The 27,016-nt window shown below is 65.7% G+C and overlaps 1 protein-coding gene across 1 annotated transcript; it reads right to left on the reverse strand.

Annotated features, from left to right (window-relative positions):
* Positions 1 to 7,837: 7,837 nt before the first annotated feature.
* On the reverse strand, positions 7,838 to 16,164 carry LOC142819054 (TBC1 domain family member 25-like). The gene is made up of 12 exons (XM_089774803.1): positions 15,978 to 16,164; positions 15,780 to 15,896; positions 14,906 to 15,120; positions 14,036 to 14,215; positions 13,658 to 13,728; positions 13,297 to 13,400; positions 12,472 to 12,539; positions 11,543 to 11,689; positions 10,472 to 10,562; positions 9,753 to 9,880; positions 8,467 to 8,599; positions 7,838 to 7,956 (listed from the first exon to the last, which is right to left on the reverse strand). Exons 1-12 carry the CDS (start codon positions 16,028 to 16,030, stop codon positions 7,902 to 7,904), a joined length of 1,362 nt encoding a protein of 453 aa, XP_089630929.1. The 5' UTR covers positions 16,031 to 16,164; the 3' UTR covers positions 7,838 to 7,901.
* Between the last annotated feature and the right edge of the window lie 10,852 nt (positions 16,165 to 27,016).

Genomic DNA, 27,016 nt, shown 5'->3' on the forward strand with positions numbered 1-27,016 from the left:
GGGTTTCCCGCCAAGATTCCTCCCCTCTCCCTTAGGTGCCGCCTGCAAGTGGGGCCGATGGACGAGTCACCTCTCCGGGTCTCCACAGTTTCAGCCCAGCTGGTCAGCGGTGAAAGAAGAATGCTGGAACTGTCAGTAGGTTCCAGAGTCAACGCAGCAGCCAGTGTGCGGGGCAGCTTGAGACCAGGACTAGCTACGTCTGGGTATAAATCATGGGGGGTTACACTGACCTGCCTCCCTCTGAACGGCTTCTCCCATCTAGCGGCCACCCCTCCTGCAGGTGGGCCATGCAACGGCCGGGAGAGCTCTCCCTCGCCCGCTGAGCCGGCCTGCCAGAAGTGCTGCAGCAACCTCGGGGCAGCGGAGCCCGGGCAGGCTGCCCCATGGCCTAGCAGGGGGGCGATTCCCTGGGCAGCCAGAAAGGAGTCAGGGCTGGGAGCCAGGTTCTGTTCCTGCTGCTGAGCCCAGCGGGGCCCTGGCAGAGCAGCGGCGGCCCCCCTCAGGGCTTCACCAAGGGGAGTCCACGTTGGCTCTGCTGCAGGGGAGCAAATGGAGCCAGCGGGGGACCAGGCTCCCAACACCCCTTCCCCCTGGGCTGCAGGTCCCCGTGCCTCTGCCCCCCAGGCCCTCCCCAGCTTGCTCAGGCTGCTGTGGGCCCCAGAAATCCTGACCCCCTTCCCCACCTGCCCTGGGCACTGGAGCTCCCTCCCCTCTGAGCAGGGGGCGGAAGCCGGGGCCCTGCTGGAGGATCCGCCTGCACCCCCAGGCCTGGGTCTGAGCCCCTGGGGCTAGGAGAGGGGGGCCTGTGGATGCTGCTGTCCCAGCACCACTCCCCTGCCCTGCCGCAGGGCCACAGGGCTCTGGCTGCCACCGGCGGAGCCTGGCCTCCGGGCCAAGGCAGCTCGGCTCTGTGGTTCCTGAGGGGGCTGTTGGGAGGGAGGGGAGACTGGGCAGCAGGGCCAGGGCACGGGAGGGGGTGGGAGGAAGGGGGAGACAGTCAGGGAAGCGGGGGGAGGGACGATTGGCTGGGGGGTGCACAGCAAACTGGCCTGGGGCTTCCTTCAGTCACAGGGCGATGCTGGGCTGTGGGGTGCAGGGCCCAGCAGGTCTGGGTCCAGGCCCGGCTCTGGGAGAGGAGGGGACTTAGGGGGGCAGGGGAAGGGGGGCTGCGAGCCCTCCCGGCTCTGAAAGAGGAGGGGAGCCCGGGGGGGGGCAGGGGAAGGGGGGCTGCGAGCTCTCCCGGCTCTGAAAGAGGAGGGGAGCCCGGGGGGGCAGGGGAAGGGGGGCCAGCAGCCCCCTTGGCTCTGGGAGAGGAAGGGAACCAGGGGAGGTGGAGCTAGGAGCCCCCCAGCTCCGGGAGAGGAGGGGAACTGGGGGGGCAGGGCAAGGGGGTCCAGCAGCCCCCTCGGCTCTGGGAGAGGGAGGAGGGGACGGGGGGGCAGCCCCAGGAGCCCCCCAGCTCTGGGAGAAGGGGGGATCCAGGGAGGTGGGGCCGGGAGCTCCCCCCAGGAGAGGAGGGGGCGGGGGGGGCAGGACTCCCGCCGGGCTCAGCTGCCCGCGACTTGGTCCCCAGCGCCCCCCCCCCCCCCCCCCGCTCCATCCCCAGCCAGCGGCTCCATCCCGGAGCCTTTCCTGCAGCGCCACCTGGTGGCCGAGCCGCGCCCTGCGCTGGGGGCGCGTCCAGTCGAGGCTGCCGTGCGAGGGAGGGAGGGAGGCGGCTGGCGAGGGGGCAGCCCCCCCCCCCCCCCACACACAGCGATGTTCATAGGCTGGTGCAAACCAGGGCTCCTGGGTTCTGTCCTCACCTCCGCCGAGGTCTGGCGCCGTATCCCTGGGACCAAGACCCTGCCCCATGCTGTGCCTCAGTTTCCCCTTGTTCCGCCTGTGCCTCAATCTATTTCGGAGGCTGAGCGGAAGAAGGGGGCCAAAGTACTTCGGGGCCCGTGGGGAGGTGGTGGTGCCAGGGAGCAGCCATCCTGGGCTGCAGTTGAAGGTTGTTTTATTGACAGCTGAATGAAATTTGGAACCGTCTCATTGAACGACCCCCCCCCCATACACACCTCTGGGCCCTTTCTCTGCCTGAACCCATCCCCAGGCCTTTCCCCTGCAGGCGGAGTTTTGACACCCTGAAATAACCCCAGGGAAAGCTCCTGCCACAGAGCCAGGGCAAGGATGAGAAACAGCGACCCCCGCCAACCCGACTTCCAGGGCCTGGGAGTCCGTTCTCAGCCCCCCTTTTACTGCTGGTATTTCGTCTCCTATGCTAGCACAGGGTTACGGATCTGGGGCGCCCTGTGTCTGTGCAGGGCCTAGCAGGCCAAGGCCTGAGGGCCGGTCGCTTTCGGGTGCCGCTGCCATGTGTCCGGATAATTGCACAGGGCAGCGGTAGCCACACAGACGGCGAGGGCTCTCTGCCACCCCTGATCGCCGTGGGGCGCTTTGACTGGTGCGCCTGTCGGAGCCCACATGGCTCGGGGGTATTGGGTGCCCTGGGTTGTAGCCTCATTAAGCCATTTGCAGAGCTGGGTGCTATTGGGCCTAGGATGGCCACAGGGTGGCGCTTGTCTCCACTGGAGGCTGGGGCAGCCTGTTGCTTAAGGCTCCTGCCCCTGGCTCTGCAGAGGAGCCAGCTGGAGGCCTAGGCTGGCCTTGGTGCTCCGACCCCTGTCCTGGGCTCCCCCCCCCCCCCGCACCTCTCTCTGCTGCTGTCTCCCCTCCCCGTGGAATGATGCGAGGCAGCGCGCAGCCTTGTGGAATCGTAGGGAGCGCCAGGCGGCTTTATGAGCCGGGACGTGCGCCGGCACATTGCAAACCCCTCCAGGGCTGCACCGGGGCCACCGTCTCTGCCTGTCGGCCACCGAGCGCGTGGCCGGGGGAGGCGCCGTCTGCCCCTTCCCGGGACTGGACAGGGCAGGGCTGTGTTCCTCTACCAATCGGGATCCATGCGCGTTAGTGATCCGGGCTTCACTAGCAGCCCTTTGCCCTTCTCGGCTCATTGCTGCCCCGCGGCTGGCAACTCCCCGTGGGCAGAGACCCCTCCGTGCTGGGGGGAGGTGGAGGACTCTGGGGTATTGCCCATCAAAAGGATTTGGGGGTTGCTGGAGATCCCCCTCCTTACAGGGGCAGCGTGGCCAAGTCAGTTTCACCCCCCCCCCCCCCCCCGTGTCCCTGGCACTGGGGAGCCAAGCTGCAGTCGGGGCTTTTCCGGCCTTGTGCACGTCCCAGGCCGCAGAGGCCCAGTCACGCCCTCCCCCACCTCGGCCCTGATGCCCAAATTCCCAGCTGGCACCCACTGTACCTGGGCAGCTCTGCCTGCGGGCTCCGTGTGCTGGCATCGGAGGGAGCGTGGCCAGAGCCATGGGGGGTTGAAAGGAGACTGTCACCCTATTGGTATATGCCTGAGGAACAGAGGCCAGCCATAGGGGGAGTGTGTTGGGGGCAGGATGCTTGTGACTGAGTGTGCAAGGGGCAGGCTGAGTGTGAGTATGCAGGGGCAGTGTGTGAGTGTGCAAGAAGCAGGCTGAGTGTGAGTGCAGGGGCGGTGTGTGAGTGCAGGGGCGGTGTGTGAGTGCAGGGGGCAGGCTGAGAGTGAGTGTGCAGGGGCAATGTGTGAGTGTGCAGGAGGAGGCTGTGAGAGTGTGCAGGGGCAGGCTGAATGTGAGTGTGCAGGGGTGGTGTGCATGTGTGAGTGCAGGGGCAGTGTGTGTGTGTGTGTGTGTGCAGGGGGCAGGCTCTGTGTGTGTGTGCAGGGGCGGTGTGTGTGTGCAGAGGGTGGGCTGTATGTGACTGTGCAGGGGTCAGGCTGTGTGTGACTGCAGGGGGCAGTGTGTGAGTGTGCAGGGGCGGTGTGTGTGTGTGCAGGGGGCAGGCTGAGAGTGAGTGTGCAGGGGCAATGTGTGAGTGTGCAGGAGGAGGCTGTGTGTGCAGAGGCAGGCTGAATGTGAGTGTGCAGGGGTGGTGTGCATGTGAGAGTGCAGGGGCAGTGTGTGTATGTGTGTGTGCAGGGGCGGTGTGTGTGTGCAGAGGGTGGGCTGTATGTGAGCGTGCAGGGGACGGTGTGAGTGTGCAGGGGCAGGCTGAGCGTGTGAGTGCAGGGGGCAGGCTGTGTGTGTGTGTGTGTGCAGGGGGCAGGCTCTGTGTGTGTGTGCAGGAGGTGGTGTGAGTGTGCAGGGGCAGGCTGAGCGTGTGAGTGCAAGGGGCAGGCTGTGTGTGTGTGTGTGTGTGTGTGTGTGTGTTTGCATGGAGCAGTTGGTGTGGGTGTGTTTGCCCATGTGTATCCAAAATACAATCCTATATAGTTTACTTTTCCTGCCTTTCATGATGAGACAAGTGTTGTTATAAGGTCTGGCTTCTGGGTAGCATGACAAACTAAGCTGTGTGTTGCAGTAACGGCGTGAGCCTGTGTCGGGAATGCTCTGTACAATTGTGCGGTGGGAGTGACGAATGTGTGTGAGAGTCCTCACCAAGGCCCAGAGGGTCAGGAAGACTCGAGAGACTTGGAGATGGCCAGAGCACGTTCCTGGTGCCCGAGGCTGAACGAATTAGCAGGATAGCGGCGCTCTGGAGACACAGACACTCCCGAGGACCAGACACAAACAAGGGGTAACCGAGCCTGAGCATAAACATCAAAGGACGACAGCAGGGGCATTCCTAAGATTAATGCGTCATGGACTGCAGCCTGGCTCTGCAAAACCCATCGGCTCCGCTGGGATCTCACAAGAGGGAGAGTTCTTGCCACGGGACTCTGGGTTCAGACCTGCAAGCCAAGTCTCAGAGGAGCCTAGAATCACGATCAAGGAACCCAGCTCCTCAGTCGTGTCCAATCTTACTGGGCCTGTAAGACTGGCTTGAGCCACGACAGACTGGTAACTATAAATCATCCGTAGGACCCGTGTGGGTGTGTGTGTGTGCACAGAGCAGCGGCGGCTGGCCGGGCCCCCGGCTATGAACCCAGAGCGCGGAGCAGTGGCTGCTGGCCGGGCCCCCGGCTATGAACCCAGAGCGCGGAGCAGCGGCGGCTGGCCGGGCCCCCGGCTATGAACGCAGAGCGCGGAGCAGCGGCGGCTGGCCGGGCCCCCGGCTATGAACGCAGAGCGCGGAGCAGCGGCGGCTGGCCGGGCCCCCGGCTATGAACGCGGAGCGCGGAGCAGCGGCTGCTGGCCGGGCCCCCGGCTATGAACCCGGAGCGCGGAGCAGCGGCTGCTGGCCGGGCCCCCGGCTATGAACCCAGAGCGCGGAGCAGCGGCTGCTGGCCGGGCCCCCGGCTATGAACCCAGAGCGCGGAGCAGCGGCTGCTGGCCGGGCCCCCGGCTATGAACGCAGAGCGCGGAGCAGCGGCTGCTGGCCGGGCCCCCGGCTATGAACCCAGAGCGCGGAGCAGCGGCGGCTGGCCGGGCCCCCGGCTATGAACGCAGAGCGCGGAGCAGCGGCTGCTGGCCGGGCCCCCGGCTATGAACGCAGAGCGCGGAGCAGCGGCTGCTGGCCGGGCCCCCGGCTATGAACCCAGAGCGCGGAGCAGCGGCGGCTGGCCGGGCCCCCGGCTATGAACGCAGAGCGCGGAGCAGCGGCTGCTGGCCGGGCCCCCGGCTATGAACCCAGAGCGCGGAGCAGCGGCTGCTGGCCGGGCCCCCGGCTATGAACCCAGAGCGCGGAGCAGCGGCTGCTGGCCGGGCCCCCGGCTATGAACCCAGAGCGCGGAGCAGCGGCTGCTGGCCGGGCCCCCGGCTATGAACCCAGAGCGCGGAGCAGCGGCTGCTGGCCGGGCCCCCGGCTATGAACCCAGAGCGCGGAGCAGCGGCGGCTGGCCGGGCCCCCGGCTATGAACCCAGAGCGCGGAGCAGCGGCGGCTGGCCGGGCCCCCGGCTATGAACGCAGAGCGCGGAGCAGCGGCTGCTGGCCGGGCCCCCGGCTATGAACCCAGAGCGCGGAGCAGCGGCGGCTGGCCGGGCCCCCGGCTATGAACCCAGAGCGCGGAGCAGCGGCGGCTGGCCGGGCCCCCGGCTATGAACCCAGAGCGCGGAGCAGCGGCGGCTGGCCGGGCCCCCGGCTATGAACCCAGAGCGCGGAGCAGCGGCTGCTGGCCGGGCCCCCGGCTATGAACCCAGAGCGCGGAGCAGCGGCGGCTGGCCGGGCCCCCGGCTATGAACCCAGAGCGCGGAGCAGCGGCTGCTGGCCGGGCCCCCGGCTGTGAACCCAGAGCGCGGAGCAGCGGCTGCTGGCCGGGCCCCCGGCTGTGAACCCAGAGCGCGGAGCAGCGGCTGCTGGCCGGGCCCCCGGCTGTGAACCCAGAGCGCGGAGCAGCGGCGGCTGGCCGGGCCCCCGGCTGTGAACCCAGAGCGCGGAGCAGCGGCTGCTGGCCGGGCAGTGGGCTCGGAAGTCAGAGCCCATCACTCTCATCTCCTTTGCCACATGGCCGTGCCACCCTGTGGGTCCCCTGCCCTCCACCGTTTGCAAACTGCTGCGCTAGATGCAACAGGCACCCCCCATAATAAATGAGCGGGGGTGTGATGGCAGGGAGGGCTGGCTCCCCCCAGCAGAGCCTGTGTGCCAGGGATGCTGCCCCACAACAAGGCCCCGGTGCCACCTCTGCTTGGGCTGTTTTCTGCCCCACAGCACCGGGCTCCCTGCATGGAAAGCTCCTTTCCCTTTCCCTGCCAAAGATTTTCATGTCACATTTTGAGCCTTGCTTGAGCGTTTGTCTCTGCTTCGTTAGCGCTAACGAAGGCTGGAATCTCCAGCACCCGCCCCAGGCTTGATGGCTGGGCTCCCCTGTGTCTGAATTTGGCCTGATAAAGAAACACTGGCCAGGGGTCGGGCAGCTGTGGGGCTGTGAATTGCCCTGTGGCTGGAGCTCACGACTAGTGTGCGTGGGAGGGAGGCTGGCTGGGATAGAAGCTCACACTGCTGGGGGGGGGCGTTAGGAGTTTGAGCATCCTGCCCCCCGGTTGGGGGGTGTGTGTGTGTGTTGGGGGGGGGGGGCTTTGACTGACTCAGGGACTTGGTTTCCAGCCTCCTCCTTGCAGCTAGAATCAGTCCGGCGGGGGAGCCGTGCGGCGCCCCGAGAAGGGTTCTGCTGCAGCCTCCCTGATGCTTTCACGGTGGCATCGCTGCAGGGTTGCCGGGGAGGGCGGTTGCCATGGCGTTGCTACAGCAGCAGCAGCGTTGCCAGGGACAATTGGGTGTGTGGCCTGTGTGTGAAGGGGACCGTCGGGAGTGGGGGTGCTGGGGGGGTGTGGCGGGCGCCCTGTGTGTGAGGGGGCCCGTCGGGAGTGGGGGCGCTGGGGGGTGTGGCGGGCGCCCTGTGTGTGAGGGGGCCCGTCGGGAGTGGGGGCGCTGGGGGGTGTGGCGGGCGCCCTGTGTGTGAGGGGGCCCGTCGGGAATGGGGGCACTGGGGGGTGTGGCAGGCGCCCTGTGTGTGAGGGGGCCCGTCGGGAGTGGGGGCGCTGGGGGGTGTGGCGGGCGCCCTGTGTGTGAGGGGGCCGTCGGGAGTGGGGGCGCTGGGGGGTGTGGCGGGCGCCCTGTGTGTGCACACGTGTGCGTCACTGGTTGGGCATCGCTGGGTGTGCCGCAGGGCGCCGCTGGGTGCATGTGTCCGTGGGTGCATGCAGGGTCGTTCGTGTGCGTCTCTGGGTGCCCGGCTCCCCTGCTGCCTGCCCTGCCCTATGGATGGTCCCCCCCCAACTCCCTTTCCCTAGCCCCACAGCCTGGTCCCCCAGCCAAGCTGCCGGCCTCCGGGCGCAGGCCCTGTGGCAGATCCCCCCCAGCTGGCAGAGAGCAGGAGCAGACCCTGGAGCATTTGGGGGTCGGGAGGGGCACAGAGAGACCTGGCCAGCCAGCATCAGCTCCATACACCCAACTTCATTGCAGCGGCTCCTTCCCCAGCGCCCTGCTGTCACCTGGCCCTAGAGCGGCCCGTCCGCCCTCTGCAGTGCGTCCAGCGCCAGCTTCCCCTGCAGCCTGTAGGGGGAGACACGTGCTCAACACAGCGCCCCCTGCTGGGTCCTTCCCACAGTGCCCCGCCTGGACCCCTGGAAATCCGTGGGGACTCAGGAGGTCCCTGGCTGGAGCAGCCCCCTTACGGGAAACCAAGACTCTTGCTCCTGCCGGGCAGCTGGGCCTGCCCCCCAGAGAGCTCCTAATCTGAGGAGACCTGGGTGGGAGGGAAACTGAGGCACGGGGCAGCCAGGGCAGAGCTAGGAATAGAACCCAGGGGTCCTGAGTCCCACCCCTGGACCTCCCTCTGGGCTGAGCCATTTCCCCCATGGGGCTCTTGGGACTGGAGGTCACATGGTTCCGCTCCACACCAGGGTCCCTGCCCCCATGTGCTCACTGGCGTGGACTGGCTGGAGTGGGCGCTGAGTTTCATGCCCTTGGGGAAGAACGAGTCAGGCTGGGAGCCTGGGCCCAGCCAGATGGGTTCCCCCCCAGCAACCCCCCAAGCTCCCCCCCCCCCGGCAGGGCCTCGACCTGTGGGCGAAGAGGAAGAAGTCGTGGACGTGCTGGTGCTGGAGCAGCTCCCGGCGGTGCTGGATCAGGAGGGCGACGCAGAGCAGCACCTCGAAGGAGACTGTGGCCAGGCGCGGGGCCAAGCCCTCCTCCCCTGCAGGGCAAGTGGGGGCCAGGTCAGTGGAGCCGAAAGGCAGCACGGGGGGCAGCGGCAGAGCTTGGGGGGTAGGACTGGGCTGGCAGGGGCTGTGGGTCGGGACTGGGGGCACCAGCAGAGCTGGGGGGGGGGGTAAGACTGGGATGGCAGGGGCTGTGGGTCAGCGCGGGGGGCACCGGTAGAGCTGGGGGGGGTAGGACTGGGCTGGCAGGGGCTGTGGGTCAGCGCGGGGGGCACCGGTAGAGCTGGGGGGGTAGGACTGGGCTGGCAGGGGCTGTGGGTCAGCGCGGGGGGCACCGGTAGAGCTGGGGGGGGGTAGGACTGGGCTGGCAGGGGCTGTGGGTCAGCGTGGGGGGCACCGGTAGAGCTGGGGGGGGGTAGGACTGGGCTGGCAGGGGCTGTGGGTCAGCGTGGGGGGCACCGGTAGAGCTGGGGGGAGTAGGACTGGGCTGGCAGGGGCTGTGGGTCAGCGCGGGGGGCACCGGTAGAGCTGGGGGGGTAGGACTGGGCTGGCAGGGGCTGTGGGTCAGCGCAGGGGGCACCGGTAGAGCTGGGGGGGGGGTAGCACTGGGCTGGCAGGGTCTGTGGGTCAGCGCGGGGGGCACCGGTAGAGCTGGGGGGGTAGGACTGGGCTGGCAGGGGCTGTGGGTCAGCGTGGGGGGCACCGGTAGAGCTGGGGGGGGGTAGGACTGGGCTGGCAGGGGCTGTGGGTCAGCGTGGGGGGCACCGGTAGAGCTGGGGGGGGGGTAGGACTGGGCTGGCAGGGGCTGTGGGTCAGCGCGGGGGGCACCGGTAGAGCTGGGGGGGGGTAGGACTGGGCTGGCAGGGGCTGTGGGTCAGCGCAGGGGGCACCGGTAGAGCTGGGGGGGGTAGGACTGGGCTGGCAGGGGCTGTGGGTCAGCGCGGGGGGCACTGGTAGAGGGGGGGGGCTAGGACTGGGCTGGCAGGGGCTGTGGGTCGGCGCTGGGGGCACCGGCAGAGCTGGGGGGGGGTAGGACTGGGCTGGCAGGGGCTGTGGGTCGGCGCTGGGGGCACCGGCAGAGCTGGGGGGGGGTAGGACTGGACTGGCAGGGGCTGTGGGTCGGCGCTGGGGCGGATCTGGGGGCAGAGGCTGAGGTGTGGAGGGGCGGAACTGGCAGCTGCCCCTCACCTTCCCTGCCAGGCGGCGACAGGATACCGGGGGCCAGCTCGGCGGGGTCCCCTTCCAGCGCGCCCAGCTCCATCACCCGCGCCGCGTCCTCATGGCCCAGCTCCCGCTGGAACCGCAGCAGCAGCCACCTGGGGCGGGGGCGGGGAGGAGGGCGTGAGGAGCCAGGGCCACGCAGGTCGCCCTTCTCCCCTGCCAGCCGGCCCCAAATGCCCCATCCCCGGCTGCTCTCCCTCCTCCAGCCCCGCTGGCCAGGGCCTGCTCCCATCTCCCCGGCGCCCCCCCGCCCCGCAGGGCCGCAGCCGGGGGGGGGGGGGCTGGGGTCTCTCACAGGCCGGCCGAGCCCACTTCCATTCTCGCCCCGACCCTGCAGCCGCTGGCGCTGAAGGTGCCCGTCGAAGCCGGCGAGCCGCCCCCGGGACCAGCCGCACGCCTGCCCGTCGGCCCTGGCTGGGAAACCTGCTCAGGTCTGAACCCCGACGTTGGCAGGGGAGGGGGAGGGGAATCGCCCAGCTTTTCCCTGTAAAACTTTGGGTTTGTTTAACCCCCCCCACCCCCCAGCGGGGAGGGGCGCCCTGGAGCAGTGGAGGTGCCAGGGAGCAGTGGGGGCCACCAGGGGGTGACAGAGCCACCTGCCACCGCAGGTCAAGTGCCCTGGACTGCTCCTGGGGGTGAGCCCCCCCCCCCGCATGGCGGGAACCCTGGGTTGGGGGGCTCCTGACCCGAGGCAGAAGAGCAGCTTCTCCTCCGAGGTCCTGGCGATGTGATGATACAGCTCGGGGTCCACGCGCTGCAGCAGCTCCTCTGTGGTCTCTGCGCTGGACACACCGACGGCACTCAGCCCTGCCCCCGCCCCCGCCCCCGCCCCACAGAGCGGGGATGTTTGCCCCCGGCACCGGGAGTGCCCCCAGGTGCCCAACAAGGGGGCGAAAGCCAGAATTTCAAAGGTCACAAGGGCCTGGGGGGTGGAGTTATACATCCCAGCCAGAAGGGGGCGCTCCCGCCACACACCGGCTGCCAGGGGAGAGCACCTCCTGCCGTGCCCCTGCCCTATGGCGCCCCCTGCTGTGCCCCTGCCCCACAGCGCCCCCTAGTGCCACAGTGAGGCCAGGACTTGCTGCCAGGGGAGAGCACCCCCTGCTGCGACCCTGCCCCACAGCGCCCCCTAGTGCCACAGTGAGGCCAGGACTTGCTGCCAGGGGCGAGCACCCCCTGCTGTGACCCTGCCCCACAGCGCCCCCTAGTGCCACAGTGAGGCCAGGACTTGCTGCCAGGGGCGAGCACCCCCTGCTGCGACCCTGCCCCACAGCGCCCCCTGCCCCACAGCGCCCCCTAGTGCCACAGTGAGGCCAGGACTTGCTGCCAGGGGCGAGCACCCCCTGCTGTGACCCTGCCCCACAGCGCCCCCTAGTGCCACAGTGAGGCCAGGACTTGCTGCCAGGGGAGAGCACCCCCTGCTGCACCCCTGCCCCACAGCGCCCCCAGTGCCACAGTAAGGCCAGGACAGAGCGCCCCCTATGGGGCTCCACCCAGCCCGCTTTCCCCGGGGGGTGGGGGTGGGGATTACTTCCCAAAGTCAGACAGGGCGGGGCAAGGCTGCGAATGGAACCCAAGAGTCCCAGACCCACCCCCCTGCTCTAACCACTAGATCTCACTACACGCGCACTTCTGAGGTCACCCCCCACCCAGCCATGGACCAGACTTGGGAAAAACCCGGCTGTGGGAGGCGCAGCCCCTCCCCCCCACCGAGGCTCGCGTCCCCCTCCCCTGCGCTGGGCCCCCCCGCTGCTCACGGATGCGGCGCGCCACGCCCTGGGCGCTCAGGCTGGGGGCCCAGCGCCGCATGCACGTGGCGAAGCACCAGAAGGCGTCGAACTCGGAGTCCAGGGTCTGCAGGAAGCGGCTGGCGAAGTCGTTCATGCCCTGGCAGTAGCCAATGTCTGGGGAGGGGGGGAGTCAGGGGAGTGTGGGGCAACGGGAGCCAGGTGGGGGTCAAAGGAGACGGGGGGGCGAGGGGCAGTGAGGGGAGTTAGGGGAGGTCAGGAGGCACCAGGGTGGGGAGCAGGTGGAAGGGGATGTGGGGCCGGGGGGCAGAAGGGCAGTCGAGGGGGGGTAGCACAGGGAGAGGGCCGGGGAAGGAATGGAGGAGAGGGCACTGGGGGGCTGAGAGCAGAGAAGGAGACACTGGAGGAGCAGAAGTGGGGTGCTGTGAGTGGGGGATAGAGACGGGATGCTGGGGGCAGAGGAGGAGTGCTGGGAGGGTGGGGAGCATGTGGGGGGCAGAAGTGGGGTGCTGGGGTAGAAATGAGGTGTGGGCGGTGGAGGGCAGGTGGGGGGCAGAGGAGGGGTCCTGGGGGTGGGTGCTGGGGGCAGGTGCTGGGAATGGGGGGACAGAGGCAGGGTGCTGGGGGGTGGAGGGTAGGCGGGGGACAGAGGAGGGGTGCTGGGGGCGGGTGCTGGGAATGGAGGGACAGAGGCAGGGTGCTGGGGGGTGGAGGGCAGGCGGGGTGCTGGGGGTGGGTGCTGGGAGTGGGGGGAAGAGGCAGGGTGCTGGGGAGTTGGGGGGCAGGCAGGGTGCCGGGGGCGGGGGGCAGGTGATGGGAGCGGGGGGGGGGCAAGGTGCTGGGGGTGGGTGCTGGAGGGTGGGGGGCAGGCGGGGTGCTGGGGGCGGGTGATGGGAGTGGGGGGGGCAGGGTGCCGGGGGCGGGTGCTGGGTACCCACCTTGATGGAAGGCCACGAACGTGATGAGAATCTCCCGCAGGTAGAGCAGCTTCACCAGCCCCTGGCGCCTGCGGAGCCACAGCAGGGATGAGCCAGGTGAGCGCCGGGTACCACAGGGGGGGGGGACACGTGGCCCCACAGGGTGTGTGAGAGGCTGGTGGGCACAGGGCTTAGGGCGGCCTTGCAGGGGTGCCTGCATCGCACTGGGGTGGCTGTTCCTATGTGGCACTGGGGGCCTGCCTGGCAGGTGTGTGGCACTGGGGGGGGGGGCATGTAGCACAGGGGGGCTTGTGGCACTGGGGGGGCTGGCACCGGGGGGGTTGAAATGGGGGAGTGTGGCATTGGGGGGGCATGTGGCACTGAGGTTTGTGGCATGGGGGGTGGCACGGGGGGACATGTGGCACTGGGGGGTGCAGCACTGGGGAGTGGCATGTGGCATGGGGGCGTGTGGCATGGGGGTGACACGGGGGGGCGTGTGGCACTGGGGGGTGCAGCACTGGGGAGTGGCATGTGGCATGGGGGCGTGTGGCATGGGGGTGACACGGGGGGGCGTGTGGCACGGGGGGGCGTGTGGCACTGGGGGGTGCAGCACTGGGGAGTGGCATGTGGCATGGGGGCGTGTGGCATGGGGGTGACACGGGGGGGCGTGTGGCACTGGGGAGTGGCATGTGGCATGGGGGCGTGTGGCATGGGGGTGACACGGGGGGGCGTGTGGCACGGGGGGGCGTGTGGCACTGGGGGGTGCAGCACTGGGGAGTGGCATGTGGCATGGGGGTGACACGGGGGGGCGTGCGGCACCAGGGCCTGCCCGGCGGGCGCACTCACTGGAAGAAGCTGCAGTGCCGGTCGGTGCGGGGCACGTCAGCGTCTATGTCCCTCAGCGTGGCCAGGAACTGGGGCTGGCTGAGGCTCTGGACCCACTGGCTGTGCTGGGGGCGAGGAGGCAGCTGCGTCAGCCTTCGGCCCGGCCCCACTGAGCCCCAGGGTTCGGTGATGGCGGGGCCATGGGGCAGGGGCCACGGACCAGGACCCTGGGTTCTACTCCCACACCCAGGGTGCCCCTCCCGTGCCCACGTGGCCTGGATCTCCAGTCCCCATGGCCGGCTGAGCCCGGGCGTTCCCTGCGTGGCACCAGCCCCTCCCACGCTGCCACCCAGCCAGGACCGGCACCGCGGGGACGTCTCACCTCCACCGCCACCTCGTCTGCCTCCGCCCCCTGCTGCGCCTCGTAGGTCTCAATGGCCAGGGACAGTTCCACTGTGGGAGGGAGAAAGGGGTCGCCAGCTCTTGCAGGAGGCGGAGCTCTGTGGCCCGCCCAGTGGGAGGAGCTTGTGGGGCTATAAATTGAAGGGGTTGCGTGTCCCTGCCAGTCAGTGGCTGGGCTGGAGGTCGGGGCGCCCTGACCTGCCCCGAGTTGTAGGCAAGAGATCTTGGCAGCGTTCGCGGGAGCGCTGAACGGTGGGGGAAGCGGATGGTTTCCCCCCCACCCATGGTCCCTATTGTACCCCCCCCCACCCCAGCTCTGCCACCGGCTCAGCCCCCTGCATGCTAGGGGGGCACTTACAGTCTGACTGCACCTTCATGCGCCCGGCGCTGGGGAACTGCCGTCTCCAGGCGCTTCGCATGCTCCGGTAGCGAGTGGCCAGCTGCTGGTCCAGCCGGCGCCGCTCCTCGGCGGTGGAGCCCGCAGGATACACGCCAAAGAGGAACTTCCAGGTGACCCGCCGCTCGCTGGCGTCGGTGCCTGCCCCCAGCCCGCCCCACAGCGCATGAGCTCGGACTGGGCTGGACCACGGGCTGCACGCTCAGAACACGCGACTCCCTGGCACTGGGAGGGGAGTGGTGCCTAGTGGCTACAGCAGTGCAAGCTGGGAGCCAGGACTCCTGGGCTCCCTCCCTGGCTCTGGGAGGGGAGTGGTGCCTAGTGATGAGAATGAGGGGGAGGGGCTGGTAGCCTGCCCTGGGTGCTGATGGGAAATGTAGTCAGCTCTTTGCTGGAGCAGGGACCCAGAAACACAGGGTGGGTTTTGGGGGGGGGCGTTATTTCTGTTCAACCCTGGTCTCCAACCAACACGCAGTTGCTGTGCCTGCTGATACAGCTCCATGGTGCTGCTACAGCCTAGCCGGCACCTTTCTCTTCACAGCACCACCCCTCACGCCAGTTGCGCCATCCCCTCTGTATAGATGGGGAAACTGAGGCACGGAGCAGGGCAGTGACTTGCACGGGGGCCCCGCGGGCTCGCGGCGGAGCTGGGCGCAGAGCCCAGGTGCTCTCAGCCGGAGCAGATGGGCAACGCTGAGCTCTCGCCTGCTTTGGCCGGGGGGGGTGGGTCGCTTTCCTGCCCCTCTGGGCCCTGCCCTGCCGTGGACTCAGGGACTCTTGGTATCAGTGGCTGGGATGAGAGGGGGTGCCCCACCCCTACCCCCCACGCACCTCTCTCCACGACCACCTTGCGCAGCCCCGCCAGGTCCAGCCTGCCGGCCTCGTCGAAGAGGCTCTGGAGGGAGCTGGTTGCCGGAAGCTGGGATTCTGGCCCACGTGTGCAGGCGCTATCCCCATCGGGGTGACTCCCGGGTGGCTGCTCCTGGATCCCGCTCCAGCCCCACATTCCCGCTGGGCCCCTCTGCCACGCGGCCACGATGCCCTTGCTGCGGGGAGGGGGGTGGGGGGAAGGGCCATCAGTGAATCATTGCTGCACAGGGGCCACGGGACCAGCTCTGATTGGGAGGGGAGAGCGCCCCCTGCTGACCCACACCCTGCTCTGTGCAGTGCGGCGCCCCCTAGTGCCATGCAGGGGTCTGCACTGAGCTGGGGTGTAGAGCGCCCCCTGCTGACCCACACCCTGCTCTGTGCAGCGCGGCGCCCCCTAGTGCCATGCAGGGGTCTGCACTGAGCTGGGGTGTAGAGCGCCCCCTGCTGACCCACACCCTGCTCTGTGCAGCGCGGCGCCCCCTAGTGCCATGCAGGGGTCTGCACTGAGCTGGGGTGTAGAGCGCCCCCTGCTGACCCACACCCTGCTCTGTGCAGCGCGGCGCCCCCTAGTGCCATGCAGGGGTCTGCACTGAGCTGGGGTGTAGAGCGCCCCCTGCTGACCCACACCCTGCTCTGTGCAGCGCGGCGCCCCCTAGTGCCATGCAGGGGTCTGCACTGAGCTGGGGTGTAGAGTGCCCCCTACTGGACCCACACTTGCTCTGTGCACTGCACGGATATTGGGGGGAACACAGGCAGCCTTTGCATTTGCTCCCTCCACCCCCCACAGGCTCTCTGCCCCACACCGTGCTCTGGCCCCAGGCCGGCGGCGCCTGACCTGATGGGGGTGCCGTCCCCGTCTCTGGCCCAGGAGTGGAGGGCACGCAGGAGTTGGCAGCTGCGGACTCTGTGGAGGGCACGCTCCGCCAGGTGCAGCAGGACGCCGATGGAAGACCTGGGGGGGGGGTCACACACAAAGAGGGTCAGGGCCTGGGGCCAGCCCCATGTGTCTGACCCCCAGGAGCCCGCTGCTCACCTCAGGGCCCGGAGCCAGTCCAGCAGGAGCTGGCGCACCACCCCACCCTTCATTGCCTGGTGCCCTGGGCACCGCTGGGTGCCATAGGGTGGGGGGATCCTGGAGCAGTGGGGCCCACAGGTGGCAGGGGGCCAGCAGGGGGCTGCAGGGGTCCAGTCACAGCTTTGCCCCAGGCCATTCTCCCCGGCTTCCACGTGGGGGATGTCACAATGGGGCCCTAGTGCTGCCTGTTGCTTGGGAAACCATCGGGTTCCACCTGGGCTGGAAAGTCAATGGGCCCATCTAGCCCGGCATCTGGCCTCCTGCTGCTGTAGCTCTGTGGGCCGGTGCGTGGCTCTCAGCAGGAGACCGGGGGTCCTCCTGCATCAGGCTCCTGCAGCGTGGCTCCCACTTGGGCTGGTGTCGCCCCCCCAGAGCTGCGGGGGGGGGAAGTCCCCCCCACTGCAGAGGGGGAGTCCAAAGGGCTTCCTGGCACCAGCGCAAAGGCAGGGCCGGGCCCGGCTCCTGGCCCCCTGGTGTCTGCAGGGGTGGGGGTGCAGGGCGGGGGAATGTGGGTTGTTCAGTTCCCTTTGTGTGCGGCCCCTGACTGATTTTTCTGAGGTCAGTGCGCTCCCCCCTCAATAACCCCCCCCCCGCCTTACACAGGCACCCGGCATCAGACCACCAAGAAGGGCCAATCCCCCTGCCAGCTGCTGCAGCCCCTAATCCCCCCCAGCTGGGGGTGCTGGGCGGCTCCCCGCAGACCCCTGACCCCAGCAGGTAACCTGAGCTGGGGGGGGGGGTCACGTTACTCCTGGGCCACAGCTGGGGCAGCTGTGCGAGGGCAGGAGCTGGCACCTGTCACTGCCGTGGCAGGAGCCCCGAATTCCTCTGCCCGGCTGGGACAGGAATGTCCCGGTGCCCCAGCCCCATGGCCAGGCATTCACACGGTGCTGGGTTACAGCAGCCTGGGCAATGGGGCAGGAACCAGGACACCTGGGTTCTCCCCCCAGCACAGAGAGGGGAGTGGGGGCTAGTGGTTAGAGCGGGAGGCTAGGTGTTGGGCGAGCAGGCGTCTATTCCTGGCTGGCCCACAGGCTCCCTGCCTCAGTCTCCCCCGGGTCAGGCTCCCTGGCCTCAGTCTCCCCCGGGTCAGGCTCCCTGGCCTCAGTCTCCCCCAGGTCAGGCTCCCTGGCCTCAGTCTCCCCCAGGTCAGGCTCCCTGCCTCAGTCTCCCCCGGGTCAGGCTCCCTGGCCTCAGTCTCCCCCAGGTCAGGCTCCCTGCCTCAGTCTCCCCCGGGTCAGGCTCCCTGCCTCAGTCTCCCCCGGGTCAGGCTCCCTGGCCTCAGTCTCCCCCGGGTCAGGCTCCCTGCCTCAGTCTCCCCCTGGTCCCGGCTGTGAGCTTTTGTGCCTCACGGTGTGTAAAACGCCCTGGGACTCAGGCAGCGGGTGCTGGGAGGGGAAGGCACCTTAGCCCTGGTGCCGGGGGGATGGGGCGCGGTGGGAGGGGGCCACTGCAGGGGCAGGGGTGAAAGCTCTTGCCCCCCCGAAGGAGGAGCAGGCCGGGGGAGGAGGTGCCCGGACAGACAAGGGCTGGGAAGGAGGCCGGGGGCTCCCTCGGGGCCGGGGCGAGGGGCAGAGCCTGGCTCGTCTGGCCTCCTCTAGGGAGCCTGGGAGCAGCCTGACTCGCTGCTTTGCCCCCTCCCTGAGACCCCTCCCCCGGTCTAGTCTGAGCTGAGCCGCCCCTCGCTGGTGGCTTAGGCCCTGGGCCCTGGTTTGTATCACGGCCCTGCCTGGCTCCCTCCTGGCCCAGTGAACCCCCAAAGGGCAGGCTCGGGGACAGGAGCCAGGGGCAATAGTCCCGAGTCTCCTCTCATTTTGCCCCCCCACAAAAATAAGTCCAGCTCCCCTAATCCCAGCCCCACATCCCATCACTCCTCCCCCATCTCGGCCCCCCATCCCATCGCCCCTCCCCCATCTCGGTCCCCCATCCCATCACCCCTCCCTAATTCTATCACCCCTCCCCCATCTCGGCCCCCATCCCATTGCCCCTCCCCCAATTCCATCGCCCCTCCCCCTTCTCGGCCCCCCATCCCATCACCCTCCCCCAATTCCATCGCCCCTCCCTCTTCTCGGCCCCCCATCCCATCACCCCTCCCTAATTCTATCACCCCTCCCCCATCTCGGCCCCCATCCCATCGCCCCTCCCCCAATTCCATCACCCCTCCCCCATCTCGGCCCCCCATCCCATCACCCCTCCCCCAACACAGCCCCCGCCCCCCTGCCATTCACAAAGCGCCCATCTTCTCGCCCTTGGCCTCCCTGCCAGGCTGCCGCCTGCCGTCCCCGGCGCGGCCACAAGGGGTCTCCCTTGTGCCACCAAAGCGCCGCGCCGCGGGTCACCTGGCCCTGCAGGGGAGGGATGAAACCCCCGGGCCGAGCCCCCCCCCCCGCGCCTGGACCAGATTCAGCCCCTCCCCCCCAGGAGAGGGCGCCCCCTGGGGGACACAGGCTGCCCCTTTTGTGTCTTTGGGGGACCCCTAAGTTCCCCCCCCCCCATCAGTTAACTAGGGTCAACTCTGCTGCTTCGTTTCATTGGCCTGGCTGCGCCTGGATGCCAGGGTGATGGGCTGGGGAGAGACAGTGGCGGGTGGGGGGGGGCTGTGGCTGGCATGGACGAGGCAGGAAGATTTCACCCCTGGGCGCTCCGGGGAAAGGCAGAGGCTTGCTTTGGGGGGGCCCTGCACCCCAGCCCTGGCTTGTCGTGGGGAGGCCTGACCCCTTGCAAAACACCCCAACTCAGGCGTTACTTTCCCACGCAGAGCGACTCGCCCAACCGCCCCGTGGCTGTCGCGTGTGCAGCCAGCACGGCCGCTGTCACAGCCCCTGGCAAACGTGTCGTCTCATGACCCCGCTGCTGCCGTGCCGTGACATCATGTGACTGACGTGTGGGCTGCGGGGTGGAGCTTTGGGGTGCAGGAAGGGGCTCCGGCTTTGGGGGGGCAGGGCTGGGGCAGGAGGGACTTCCCCCGAGCGGCTCCCCGGCAGCGGTGCAGCAGGGGGGCTAAGGCAGCTTCCTGCGTCTCCGGGCCCCGCAGGCCAGCCTGGCCCCAGAAGCAGCCGGCAGTAGGTTCCCAGCCAATGGAAGTGAGGGGCTAATGCTTGGGGCAGGGGCAGCGCATGGAGCGCTCTGCACTTGCCCACTCCCCCCGCGTAGGAGCCGGGCCTGCTACCGACCGCTTCTGGGGTGCAGCGCAGTCTCGGGTACCAAGACAAACAAGTCGCTGCCTTAGCCCCCGCACCTCCCACCGGATCCCCCTGCAGCCAGGAGATCCCAGGCCCGACATGGCCCAGCCCAGTGCTGGGCATGCCCAAGAGTTTGGAAACCCCTGCTCTATGACAAGGGACTAATCTGTACTGGGCAGGGGGCACCTTTCTAGCAGGATACCTGCCTTCAGGCCGCGGGCTGGACTGTTGGATTGTTAAAAATCTGGGTACTCAGGCCCTCAGCTAGGCTCCCAAATCAGAGACCTCTATCTATCCCCTACACCCCCCATCCATCTATCTATCCCCTACACCCCCCATCCATCTATCTATCCCCTACACCCCCCATCCATCTATCCCTCTATCTATCCCCTACACCCCCCATCCATCTATCTATCTATCCCCTACACCCCCCATCCATCTATCTATCTATCCCCTACACCCCTATCTATCTATCCATCTATCTATCCCCTACACCCCCCATCCATCTATCCATCTATCTATCCCCTACACCCCCCATCCATCTATCCATCCCCTACACCACCCATCCATCTATCTATCCCCTACACCCCCATCCATCTATCCCTCTATCTATCCCCTACACCCCCCATCCATCTATCTATCCCCTACATCCCTATCTATCTATCTATCTATCTATCCCCTACACCCCCCATCCATCTACCCATCTATCTATCCATCTATCTATCTATCCCCTACACCCCCCATCCATCTATCTATCCCCTACACCCCCCATCCATCTATCCCTCTATCTATCCCCTACACCCCCATCCATCTATCCATCTATCTATCCCCTACACCCCCCCATCCATCTATCTATCCCCTACACCCCCCCATCCATCTATCTATCCCCTACACCCCCCATCCATCTATCCATCCCCTACACCCCCCATCCATCTATCTATCCCCTACACCCCCATCCATCTATCCCTCTATCTATCCCCTACACCCCCCATCCATCTATCTATCCCCTACATCCCTATCTATCTATACATCTATCTATCCCCTACACCCCCCATCCATCTATCCCTCTATCTATCCCCTACACCCCCCATCCATCTATCCCTCTATCTATCCCCTACACCCCCCATCCATCTATCCCTCTATCTATCCCCTACACCCCCCATCCATCTATCCCTCTATCTATCCCCTACACCCCCATCCATCTATCTATCCCCTACACCCCCATCCATCTATCCCTCTATCTATCCCCTACACCCCCATCCATCTATCCCTCTATCTATCCCCTACACCCCCCATCCATCTATCTATCCCCTACACCCCCCATCCATCTATCTATCCCCTACACCCCTATCTATCTATCCATCTATCTATCCCCTACACCCCCATCCATCTATCTATCCCCTACACCCCCCATCCATCTATCCCTCTATCTATCCCCTACCCCCCCATCCATCTATCTATCCCCTACACCCCCCATCCATCTATCTATCTATCCCCTACACCCCTATCTATCTATCCATCTATCTATCCCCTACACCCCCCATCCATCTATCCATCTATCTATCCCCTACACCCCCATCCATCTATCTATCCCCTACACCCCCCATCCATCTATCTATCCCCTACACCCCCCCATCCATCTATCCCTCTATCTATCCCCTACACCCCCTATCTATCTATCTATCTATCTATCTATCTATCTATCTATCTATCTATCTATCCCCTACACCCCCATCCATCTATCCATCTATCCCCTACACCCCCATCCATCCATCTATCTATCCCCTACACCCCCCATCCATCTATCCCCTACACCCCCATCCATCTATCCATCTATCTATCCCTACACTCTCATCCATCTATCCATCTATCTATCCCCTACACCCCCATCCATCTATCTATCTATCCCTACACCCCCCATCTATCTATCTATCTATCCTTTCCCTACACCCGCCATCTATCTGCAAACACCCCATCTATGTATCCCCTACACTCCTATCTATCTATCTATCTATCTATCTATCTATCTATCTATCTATCTATCTATCTATCTATCTATCTATCCCCTACACCCCCATCCATCTATCCCCCACATCCCCATCCATCTATCCATCTATCTATCCCCTACACCCCCCATCCATCTATCTACCCCCTACACCCCCATCCATCTATCCATCTATCTATCCCCTACACCCCCATCTATCTATCTGCAAACACCCCATCTATCTATCCCCTACATCCCCATCCATCTATCCATCTATCTATCCCCTACATCCCCATCCATCTATCCATCTATCTATCCCCTACACCCCCATCCATCTATCTACTCCTTACACACCCATCCATCTATACATCTATCTATCCCCTATATCCCCCATCTATCTATCTATCTATCTATCTATCTATCTATCTATCTATCTATCTATCTATCCCCTATACCCCCCATCTATCTATCTGCAAAAACCCATCTCTCTATCCCCTACACCCATCTATCTACTTATCTATCTATCCCAGATTCACCCCCCAGCTGCCCAATTTAGCAGCTTAAAATAATGACGCAAACATCTCTCTTCCAGTTCCCTCCCTCCCTGTGAATTGGGGGTGTTGTTGCTTGCCACAGTGACAGCCAACAGGGAGGGAGGGTGGTGGGTGGCACGTGCCAGTCTGGGGTAATGTCCATTTAATTTTTCTTTCCATGTGCAGAATAAATTTTGTTCTGTGCACTGAGGCATGTGCGGATGTGCACCACCAATAGATATACCTGCTGGTGGCTAATCAGCTGGGCGGCATTTGAATCTCTCCTGGATGGTGGTACAAGCACTCGGCTCACAGGGAACGTTGGTCCAGGCCTCTCTCCTCCTTTGCTGCTTTCTCATGCCCTGGTTACTGAGCAGTGCTGCCCAGCTGGGTTTCGTCTCTTTCCAGGCTGCGTCTCTGTGTGGTTCATGCCCGTGCTCCCTTGTATAGATCAAGGGGAGAAGGTGAGTGAGTGGCAAGAGGAGGGTCCCCCTTGGGCGATACGGGGTGCCCAGAAGGCGGTGGGGGCTGTCGGGTACCTGGAGAGCAGGCGATGCCCCCGATAAGGGCCCGGGGGCAGGTGGGTACTGACTCCAGCAGGGCGGATACGGACTGGAATGTCCTGGCAGGCCATTTCCCCGGCTCATTTCTCGCCGCTAATGAGCAGCGGCTCATCCACGGGGCACCGATTGCTCTCCGGCTGCTCATGCGGTGAGTCTCCTGGCTGGGAAATTCACGGCCCGCCCCGCGGGGGTGCCGAGCTGGTAATGGCTCGTCGCGGGAGGCTGGCACCGAGGCCCAGGCCGGGAGCGCTGGGGGCTGCCAGCCAGAGCCCCGCGGCTGTATCCACGCATGTCTCCTGGATGGGCGTGGGCGTGGGGCCCTGGATGCGCTGGGCGCCGTGTAAATGCCTTGGGGGGGCAGAGGGGCAGGGGAAGGAGTTTGTGGCAAAGGCCAGGCTGCAGGACCCCTGGGGCCCATTTGGGCCAGGCTGGGTCGGAGCAGCCCGGTGAATGCCCCTACCCCTGAGCCTGGTCCTGGCGGTGCTGAAAGGCCAGGTTCCGGCAGGGGCAGCGGGTGGGGGGAGGGGGGCTGTTTCCATCCTGGTTCTGCAGACCCAGCATCTGGCCACAGGCAGATCCAGAAGCGAATTCAGAATCGGCCCCTGGTGTGTAACGGGCCAAGCACAAAGCCCAGTGGGGATGGGCCAAGATCCCGATCTGCTCTGGGCTCGTAGCCCAGGGTAGAATTTTGGGGGGAGCGAAGGGGGCTGGGAACAGAGGCTGTCTGCAGTGACCAGCTCTGGGCTCCCCTCCCGCACGTCACGCTGCCTCATATGTCCCTGCAGCCCGCCCTCTGGGGGATGGACTCGGCCCTACTTATCCCATGTGCCCTATAGGGCCACAGGCCGAGGGAGATTCCCCTCCGGCTCCAGGCCCGGGTGGTGCTTTCAGATCAGGAGCCACCTTCTGAAGCAGGGCTCCAGGTTCTCACTGCACCGGAGCGATGCTCCGTGCGGCTGCATGTGCCCCCTAGCGCCATGCTGGGGCATTGGGCTCAGCCCTGGGAGGGGGTGGGAGAGCGCCCCCTGCTGGTCCCTTTCCCCTGCCGCACAGCGCCCCATGCTGGTGCCTTTCCCCTGCCGCACAGCGCCCCCTGCTGCTCCCTTTCCCTTGCTGCACAGCGCCCCATGCTGGTGCCTTTCCCCTGCCGCACAGCGCCCCCTGCTGGTGCCTTTCCCCTGCCGCACAGCGCCCCCTGCTGGTGCCTTTCCCCTGCCGAACAGCGCCCCCTGCTGGTGCCTTTTCCCTGCCGCACAGCGCCCCCTGCTGGTGCCTTTCCCCTGCCGCACAGCGCCCCCTGCTGCTCCCTTTCCCTTGCCGCACAGCGCCCCCTGCTGGTGCCTTTCCCCTGCCGCACAGCGCCCCCTGCTGGTGCCTTTCCCCTGCCGCACAGCGCCCCCTAGAGGTGCAGCCAGGAACAGGGCCCCGGCACTGAGCTGGCATTGCCAGAAGCCCTGGGCCAGAAGCCCTGCACTGAGCCCGTCCGCCGCTCCCCGGCACCCCTTCCAGCAGGCAGGCGGTGGGGGGCCCAGGCGTGGCCGCTCCCTGCCCCCCGCCCCCGGCAGCGCTTTATTGGCGTTGGAATGGAATGTGCGGCCCCGAAGAGCCTCGTCCCGGGGCGGGGGCGGGGGGGAAACAGCCGCAATAAATCAGCAGGGAGGCAAATATGACACAAGAGCTGGGGGCTGGAGCACCACAGGCCCAGCTGCTGTCGCTTCATTTGTGCCGGCTGCCCCCCCCCCCCCCCGCCAGGGCCGGAAATGGGGGGCAGGTTGGAGCCTGCAAACAGCTCTCTGCGCCTCCATCCACCCGCCCGTCCACCCTCAGCTGCCTGGCTATCTACCCCCATGCACCCCTCTATCTATGTACCCCATACCCCCTATCTATCTACCCCCGTGCACCCCTCTGGCTAGCTATCTACCCCCGTGCACCCCTCTATCTATCTACCCCCATGCACCCCTCTATCTATGTACCCCATACCCCCTATCTATCTACCCCCGTGCACCCCTCTGGCCAGCTATCTACCCCGTACCCCCTCTGTCTGTCTATCTACCCCCGTGCACCCCTCTGGCCAGCTATCTACCCCCGTGCACCCCTCTGGCCAGCTATCTACCCCCATGCACCCCTCTATCTATGTACCCCATACCCCCTATCTATCTACCCCCGTGCACCCCTCTGGCTAGCTATCTACCCCCGTGCACCCCTCTATCTATCTACCCCCATGCACCCCTCTGGCTAGCTATCTACCCCCGTACCCCCTCTGGCTAGCTATCTACCCCCATGCACCCCTCTATCTATCTATCTACCCCGTACCCCCTCTGGCTAGCTATCTACCCCCATGCACCCCTCTATCTATGTACCCCGTACCCCCTCTGTCTATCTATCTATCTATCACCCATGCACCCCTCTGGCTAGCTATCTACCCCCATGCACCCCTCTATCTATCTATGTACCCCGTACCCCCTATCTATCTCCCCCCATGCACCCCTCTGGCTAGCTATCTACCCCCATGCACCCCTCTATCTATGTACCCCGTACCCCCTATCTATCTACCCCCATGCACCCCTCTGGCTAGCTATCTACCCCGTACCCCCTCTGTGGCTAGTTATCTACCCCCATGCACCCCTCTATCTATGTACCCTGTACCCCCTATCTATCTACCCCCATGCACCCCTCTGGCTAGCTATCTACCCCGTACCCCCTCTGGCTAGTTATCTACCCCCATGCACCCCTCTATCTATCTATGTACCCCATACCCCCTATCTATCTACCCCCATGCACCCCTCTATCTATTTATCTACCCCGTACCCCCTCTGGCTAGTAATCTACCCCCATACCCTCTCTAGCTATCTACCCCCATGCACCCCTCTGGCTAGTTATCTACCCCCATACACCCCTCTATCTATCTATCTACCCCCATACACCCCTCTATCTATCTACCCCGTACCCCCTCTGGCTAGTTATCTACCCCGTACCCCCTATCTATCTACCCCCATGCACCCCCATCTATCTATCTACCCCGTACCCCCCTCTGTCTATCTACCCCCATGCACCCCTCTATCTATCTATCTACCCCATGCACCCCCTATCTATCTATCCCCATGCACCCCCCTATCTATCTATCTACCCTGTACCCCCCTCTGTCTGTCTATCTACCCCGTACCCCCTCTGGCTAGTTATCTACCCCCATGCTCCCTCTAACTATCTATCTATCTATCTACCCCCATACACCATCTATCTATCTATCTATCTATCTATCTATCTATCTATCTATCTTCTGGCAATGAGCTTCTAGCCCCCCGACTTTTCTCCATCCCCCTTACGTCCCCCCCAGCCTTGTGAAAGGGAATGGAGACGGCCCTGGAGCACGGGGCTCCCCCCGGCTGTCTGAGCCCCCTCAGCTGGGGCTGTCAGCCGTTCCCCTGCCATGTGCTGGGGGGGGGCATGGGTGAGCTGAGTTTGCTGGGCCTTGGGCCGTTCCCAGCTCCCTTTACCCACAGCCATGGCCCGAGGCGTGAATGGGAGAGCAAGGGATTTGCTGGAAAGACAAGGCCTCTGTTTCCATGGAAACAGCCCTCCCCAGGCCGGGCAGTGATGCAGATATGTGTGTGTGGGGGGGGGGGGGGCGGGGGGGGGGAGCGGAGTGGGGGAGGCATGAAACCAAGAGCGAGGACAGGAGGTGTCAGGTGGCATCTATGAAAAGTGGACACAGGGGGGTGCCCGAAACAGACATCCCCACACAGCAGGGGGGGGCAGGGGGACTTGAAACAGACATTTGCAGGGAGCATTGGGATGTGGGGGAGGCTCGTTCTCTAGTCTCTTAGAGGGTCCCCCCCCCCCATGGTCTCTGGTCCCGCCTAGCGACTGACCCTTAATTCGGCAGGAGGGTGCCTGGAATTGGACAGTGAGCGTGTGTTTATGGCAGGGGAGGGGAGAACAGCCTTCCCTGTCTCCGTAAGGGCAGCTGGGGCGTGAGGGAGTGAAGCCAGCAACCCCTGATCTCCAGCAAACTCCCCCAAGGCAGCTCAGCCACCTGTCCGGGCAACTCCCGGCCATCAGGGCATGTCTCAAAATCCTGGGGGCAGACCTCCTGCGCAGGCTTCACAGAGGAATTTAGACCCAGGCTGTTCCCAGCCTAGGAGGGGAGTGTGGTCTAGTGGTTAGAGTGGGGAGCAGGGGCTGGGAGTCAGGTGTCCTGGGCTCCGTTCCCAGCTCCACAAAGCAGGCCCCAGCTCCGCCCCCCTTGCGAAGTGCTTTGAACCCCTGCGCTCCTGCTGGTATTTACCCCGGTCTCTGCCCTCTTTGTGAGTGGGGCCCTGCTCCCCCCCCCACTGAACTTGGGAGGGGGGGCGGCTGCGTCTGGGCCTGCAGAGCCCGTGGCCCTGGCGTGCTTGAGCCGTGAGCGAATGCTGCCTGGCGATCGGCGCAGCCCCAGTGTTTGAACGGGAGAACCGTGGGGGCCCTGGCCGGAGTTCAAAGCTCGGCGAGGCTGCGGCTTTCATGTGGCTCTTCAAAGCCGGCTGGCGAGAGACCCCTTCCCCCGCCCGCTTCCCCTCCATCTGCCGCCCCCCAACCAGAGAGAGGGGCCCCATCGCCTCCCTCCTCCCAGCCCTTCACGCGGGGGGCTGCTGGGCCGGGAAGGGGATCTAAGGCCTTCCCCTGCAGCCCGGGGCCAGCCAGGGCCCTCGCTCAAGGGGGACTGGTGGGAGAAGCAGCCTGTCTCCTCGAGGGCCCT

This window comes from Pelodiscus sinensis, chromosome 31 (genome assembly GCF_052426305.1).
Source record: "Pelodiscus sinensis isolate ZL-2025 chromosome 31, ASM5242630v1, whole genome shotgun sequence".
Taxonomy (NCBI): domain Eukaryota; kingdom Metazoa; phylum Chordata; order Testudines; family Trionychidae; genus Pelodiscus; species Pelodiscus sinensis.

What these genes read in the sequence shown, in the direction of transcription:
- LOC142819054 (XM_089774803.1), bottom strand. Translation starts at nt 16,030, where the DNA reads ATGAAGGGTGGGGTGGTGCGCCAGCTCCTGCTGGACTGGCTCCGGGCC. An exon ending in CAGACGAGGTGGCGGTGGAG is followed by an intron (nt 13,401 to 13,657) that starts GTGAGACGTCCC and finishes CCTCGCCCCCAG; the next exon opens with CACAGCCAGTGGGTCCAGAG. An exon ending in CGGCACTGCAGCTTCTTCCA is followed by an intron (nt 12,540 to 13,296) that starts GTGAGTGCGCCC and finishes GTGGCTCCGCAG; the next exon opens with GCGCCAGGGGCTGGTGAAGC.